The sequence below is a fragment of the Habropoda laboriosa genome, unplaced genomic scaffold (genome assembly GCF_001263275.1).
Source record: "Habropoda laboriosa isolate 0110345459 unplaced genomic scaffold, ASM126327v1 scaffold134, whole genome shotgun sequence".
Taxonomy (NCBI): domain Eukaryota; kingdom Metazoa; phylum Arthropoda; class Insecta; order Hymenoptera; family Apidae; genus Habropoda; species Habropoda laboriosa.
The window spans coordinates 933006-939765 of NW_017100266.1; the positions used below are offsets into that span (position 1 = coordinate 933006).

At 35.0% G+C, this 6760-nt stretch overlaps 1 protein-coding gene across 1 annotated transcript in view; it reads right to left on the reverse strand.

Annotated features, from left to right (window-relative positions):
- The window catches only part of LOC108573217 (PDF receptor), a 24159-nt gene that overhangs the window by 2508 nt on the left and 14891 nt on the right, over nucleotides 1-6760 (reverse strand). Inside the window, 8 exon segments of the mRNA XM_017935607.1 lie at nucleotides 965-1164; nucleotides 1401-1486; nucleotides 1589-1667; nucleotides 1991-2111; nucleotides 2525-2627; nucleotides 2938-3082; nucleotides 3546-3649; nucleotides 4151-4311. Of these exon segments, the coding sequence (XP_017791096.1) occupies nucleotides 965-1164; nucleotides 1401-1486; nucleotides 1589-1667; nucleotides 1991-2111; nucleotides 2525-2627; nucleotides 2938-3082; nucleotides 3546-3649; nucleotides 4151-4311 (999 nt within the window).

Sequence of the window (6760 nt, forward strand, 5' to 3'; positions counted from 1 at the left end):
TACACTAAATATTTAACCATCAATAATAGTAAAGAAGAAAAAAAACTTCTTATTTCCAAATGTAAAATAAATTTAATAATAAATTAAATATTTGCATTATAAAGATAAATGTTTAAATAAAATATTTAGTTGTTTATTACTTACTGCAAATTATTTGAATAAAAATTTGCCTGACTCTGATCGCCATACTCTGCATCCGTGAGTATGTTTAAATAAGGGAAAAAATAGGGAAATAGGGAAAAAATCAAACGACGATAAACGAACAGTAACCATTGCCTTCCACACTAACCACTCCACTTTAACCTGTATGAGGTCGTATGTTTATGTTAAGTGCTCTGACACTTTCAGGTTCTGGGCTCTTTCACCCATTTTCAGGCCATGATATGCTTTTAGAATTGTCGATTGAGCAATTTTTCAACTGGTTTTGTAGATTAAAACTAATTAAGTTAGGTTAGATTACAGCAATTTTCATCTGATTTTGTACATTAAGATTGGTTATCAGTGATTTCATATTTTGTAAAAATTGGAATTCTTGCAGTACTTCAATTGGAAAATTAATAAAACTCTGTCAGAGTCTGCATTTGGCCTTGGTGTTCGCATAGGCGCACTGTTTATTTAACTTTATGCATTCCCATATACAATGCATGATTAGAACAAAAGGTTTTCATCCCTAGATAGCACACAGACGTCTTGTGAACGTCTTAAAGACGTCGAGTAAAAGCCTAAACATGTGCAAAAGACATCTCGAAATGTTTTAAAAACATCTTAAAGATATAAGTTTTATACGTCGTTAGAACGTACGGATTCGCACGTCTTCCAGACATCCGGATCAGGTTGTAAGACGTTCAGACCAAAAATGGATATTTCTAGAACGTCATGTGCTATTTGGGTTTATACACCATTGAGGCTTTGAGCACTGATTGAAAAAGCATCAGGGATGGTACAATATGTACAGGATATCCCATTTGATCTAAGTATCTCACCTCGCCATTTAGGAAGCAGTAGAGTATTGCAATGAAGAGACCTTGAAAGGATTGCAGGAAGTGAGTGGAGTAGGACCATAATGCAAACTTTTTCACGTTGTGCAAAGGTGCCTCAATCATGAAGAGCACGTTTGTGATGCCTAGAAGGGGTAGAAGCACTACAGCCGCCCTCACAGCTTTTCTGTGGCAAAAGAAAATGCATAGGTTAGGTTAATAAATGGATAGAAATTGGAAAATGACATGTTTCTCATTTTTTATTAAAAGAATTGAAGTGTAATGTCAACTTGTTTGTATATTATTCGCTGTTATGATTCTCAATAAGGTAAACTTGGTAAACTGTTATGTCTTACTGTTTCCTGCAGCTTCTGCTGCTTGCACAGTAATTGTATTGAGTTATTCTATTGTCTCTTTACTTACAGGACTTGCTCGATCTCGCTAGTGTGGCTTTGCCGCAGCTTCACCACGAGCACTCTGACGATGTTCAACAGGAACAGAAAATTGAGCTGAAGGATTAAAGTCAGTACAGATTTTATGTGATATTTTTCCAAAAGACACTTTTTTCTTTTCAAAAGTACAAATTTTGTTTAAAAATTAGTATTGCTCACCAATATCACTGCAAATCTGGGTCCCTCTAGGATCCAAAAATAGGAAGACAGGTTGTATCCAGACCAACATCTAGAAAACCTAACATAAACACCATAATCAAACTTATAACATACTTTCTCTGTAAGAGTTCTTGACAAATTAATAAAAGAGTGAGATTGAAGCACCAGGTGCAACAATAATTTACTGCAATTGATCTTGGAGAAGTATTGATCACTTAAAAACTCTATTTAGATAACAAATTAGTTTCCATACCCTCCCATAAAATCTTCAAACTTATCTCAAAGGGAAAATTTAATTAATCAGTCAAATGAGCCCATAGAAAGGAGAGTTCTCAAAGTTAGAACATTCTTTATTGTATACAAGGTCTTCATTTTCCACAGGCAAACCAATTTCTCACTCACTTCGACTTTGGATGGTAGTAAAATGCAGTAATAATGGCCCAGACTAGTGTCATCATGACAGGACAGCCCCAACCAATGAACCGGTACATTCTGTAGTAAGAATTCTCTTGGAACACCGTCACTGTAACAGTGATTGAAAGGAGAAGTGTATACCTTAAGTTTTACCAAGGAATTTTTATTCAAACTGTGACCTTACAAGTTGGAAACTTTTGGAAACTGTTACAATTGCTTAGAGTTGATTCATTCCAGGTAACCTGCATTTCCTCCATAAATCTCTTTCTTTTAACATCTTAACAATGAAATGAGTACAGTAACATAAAAAAAAAAGTAAAAAATAAATAATGGTTCAGAGTTCCTTTTACTTGGATGTTTAAAGCATGGAGAGCTTCCAAAGAGGCAAAACGTGGGAAAATCAAACTTTTAATTGGCACTGAAGGCGGCTTAGGCCTACAGAAACCATTGGAAAGTTTGCTCTTCAGTCTCAGTGTTGGTTATACAAAGGGAAGCTCAAGGAACGAGCTTTACACAACTCACCAGTGACCATGTTGTGTAGGAACAGGCCCTCTATGAACATCCACATGAACATTGCAGTTTTCGCGTACTCTAAGAGGGTGTAGCTGGCCTCACACAGCACAGGCTGGAAGCAAAAGAAAGTTTCTAAAGTGGAGCTCTATTGTGAATTCTCTTGAACCATTGTGCACGGATTTGTATCCTCTTATCTGGGATTAAATCTACATTTATGCATTGCTCTTGAATTCTACAACATATTTTCATTGAATTCTTGAAGTTTGAAAATGAATGGCTTTAGAATATTTCTGAGAACCTGACAGAAGCAAGTGATTACTGGGACATTTTGTATATCCACTGAATAATGGTTCATTTTAGGAATATTAAAGTTGCAAGGTTGAACAACAAAGAAGAAGCTTATCTGACACAAAAGCACTCACAGTGTTGCCTATGCCTCTCTGGATACCATAAGTCTTCCTTCTCAGGATCTCAATGTCTATGTACACAGTTAATCTAATCAAAACCTGGACAACCATGGCGACAAACAGGTTCTTGTGTATCCTAGTTCTGGTATTCCTCAAGGACCTGAATCATTCACATAAATTCCATGAGAAATTTACTGGTAGTAATTTCAAGAATAAAGAGGGGGTCTCTTTCTCTTTATCTCTCTGTATCTTAAAATCTGTGACACTATTGGATTTTTCATTCAATTAATGATAAGTCGCGACAAAGGTTTAACCCAATTTTCGCGGCACAAACATATTTTCCATCTTTTAAAGTGAATCGTTCCTATCTATGAAGCCAGCAAAGATGGAAGAACGAAGAAATTAGTTGTACTTGGAGAAGAAACCATCGTACATGTTTCTGGTTATTATAAGGCATTTAAAAGTAGCACATATGTAATATTTTTATTTGTAGAAAATTTTGAATTTTTTAAATTTTTCACAGTAAATATTAAATGAAGTTTATTCTTCAAAATTATTGTCTTTCGAACGTTGGGTTAAAATTTTTAGGATTAAAAAGAGTTTTGGATTAGCAATTAGCTTACCTAAAACGGCAGAATATGGCAAGTGAAGCGAGCAGTGCTACTAAGGAGATACTTAAACCAACAAACTCCAGTGTACGGGTCTTTTCTGCTATGTCCATTTTCATCTGGAAATAAATATAATGTAAATATAAAAACACTTCTATTTATTCGGTCAGTATTTTTTTAATTAATGGTAAGTATTTTTTAAATTAAATAGTCAGTAAAATTGAATCTCTTGGTCAGTATGAATAGTTAATTGTCGATCGGTGTTAATTTGTTTTTTTGTCAATAAAATAGAAATTTTTGGTTAAGTTAGGTTAGATTAGGTTAGGTTAAGATATTTTATTATACACAATGACCATTTATTTACAATACTGATTAAAAATTTGTTTAAATACTGACCCAATAAATAGCAGCCATATAAAAATAAACATATTAAATGTATAAAATATAGAGAAATTTATGTATAATACATTTTATCATATATTCTATACTTTAGTCTACTATGTTGAAAAATGTATTAAAATATACAAGAAAATTCTATACACGCTATATTTAGAAACAATCTATTAAATTGATTCTAAGCCACTTTTTCATCAATAAGATGTTATATTCATGACACTCACGTTACCCTCGATGGTGTTCGTGTAAACTTTTCCATGCAGCCGTAGCATTTCTGGTGTGAGACATGTTGTGTAGTTTGCCCATCCATGCGGGGAATCCTCGTTGCTCGTGTCATTCTGGCCTTCCCAGCGGCCGTTGTAACCGCACTTCTTCTCCACAGATTCTAAACAAACATCATGGTCACTTTTATGTGTGTGCGTGTATGTATACTTTGCTCATGGTAGCAAGGCAAACTTAGAAGAGCCAAATGGATCAACCCAAGTTGGATTTACTCTGTTTGGCCAACAATTTGCTTGAACGTCTCGGCTAGGCGTAAATAAAGCTTTTAACTTGCGTAGCCAGGCTTGTTTGCGTATAATTTTCAAGGGATGCAGATCATTATGAATATTATCTGGAATATTGGAGTTTGTTGAACCAGGAAGAAATTTTGTCATTAGGGATATTTTGGGATTATTCTAAATTCAAAACTAGCTTAATTATTAAAATTTTAAGACAGGAAGTAAACAATACATAATCAAGAGGGTAATTTGGATGTTATAATAGTATTGAAGCGGTAATGAGATTTTCTGAATGGAAATTTTATCATTTACCATATCTTAGAATTATTAGACATATAAACTCAAAAGAGAAATTATGAAAATTTCTATTGAAAATATCTCAAACCTACTTCAGATTCGCATTCTAAGTCTAAACGAAGAACAAATTACACTCTATGCTAATTAAAAATGTAAAGTGATTCGTCGTATTGTCCTTCACCCCAATTTCAAGTCAGAAAGTGAAAACACACGGTTGAGGGAGCAATGCAAACGTCAGGGAAATTGGCTAGTCTCTTGAAATAGTTTCGACTTGGAAGGCAGCGATTACGAATAATATAACAGAACCTCTGAACTCTGTGTAAATAACTCAAGACCCTGATGAATGATATTGCGTTAGAGTTCAACTTGGAACGCTCGATTTTGCTCAATCTTCAATCTTATCGCTCTTTTAAGTCCCCCTTGCCTCTCAACAAACGTGGAATTTATTTTAGAAACGTTATTGAAATAATTGAAAAAAATATTCAACAATTTCTTTCGGAAAATATTTCATCGCCAATTTCAGCGTTACATTGCACTAAATTTCATTTCTTTTCGTTTTTATCAATTTGCTCGAGAAACTACATAAATATAATACGGAGAGGAAAATCTATATTCCATGAGAGATTACATTTCTCCCTGGAGCGAACTTCCTCAAACGATATTCGCTTCGTGTGTCGCACTTTTTTCAAGAGATTGAATTAAATTCAAAGAATAAACATGAAAGAGTTGTCTTCTTTAAAACTGTTCGACTCGTTTCTTCTTTTCAATTAGTAACACCGCAAACAATAAATAATAAGTAAATATCTTCTGATATGTTTTCGACAATTGAAAAGGACGAATTTTACGGAAATTAATGGCTTTTAACGAAGAGATTTCAATGACAAACAGCGACGAGCCGAATAGTTGTTGCCGAAAGAATTTCAACTTGAGGAAAAGTTATGAAAAAGACAGTAATAAAGAGCGACCACGAATGTTCCATGAAAGGGGAAGTTTCAAAGGGGAGCCTATCTATCTGCCTACTTAAAACCTTTCTTAAAGCCCACAAAATCGCGAGTTCTGCCATTCTCCGCTTTAAGATGCACCTTCAAAGCGTCTACGAGCCCAAGGACGCCCAGAAAAAGACAGTCATTGATCTGACTGAAAAAAAAAATTAGCTACTTCCAGTAACTTGTAACTGCTCTTCATCATCGATAGAATTTTATAAAAAGAAATTTCAACGTCACCGTATGTTCAATTTTTACATACTTTTTACCAGTACGTTAATTGGTACATTATATCTCTTAAAGTTTCTTCAGTTGTCCCAAGTTTACAGTTGAATAAAATATTGTCCGGAAATAAATTGCTACTTACAGCTCTAAATCTCCATTATTTTTGGAAGCAACCGATATAACGGAACTTTGGAAGCTCGTTGAAAAGTAATCATGTCGAACTTTTTCAAGCGTTTCAGATCAACGAAGTTACCGCAGAACGGCTTAATCGAACCTGACTGTCGCAATGATTTAGAAAACAAAAGAAGAAGATGAGAGTGAACATCCAGAGAATAGAGGAATTATCGGTGAAATTGATCCATTTGTCAGATTGTCAAACGATGAACTCTTCTTTCAACATTGGCAAATCTACTTTTCCTACCAATTACCGTTACCGCTTGCTTTCTACTGTCACTTTTTCATTTTCCACAAGGTAAACATTAACGTTCTAGTGTATCGAACAAGTTAAGCTCGCGAAGCATTTTATGGGATACAGAGAAATATCAACATTTGCAGGTAATTACCCGGTATTTTCAAGAAACGTCCCGACTAGAATTTCAGTTAGGCATGCCTAAAGACGATTGTGGGCCTAATGCGGAAACGATTAGGCACACCTAAATGCTGCAAGTCTAATCGTTACCGCATTAGGTCCTAATTCGGAAGGAATGATGCATGCCTAAGTTGGGCATTCCTAACAGTTGCCATACGTTGCCCAAATGGGGGTGGCCAAGCGCACGCTTAGGTTGGGCCTTCCTAACAGTTGCCATAGGTGGCCCAAAATGGGGGTGGA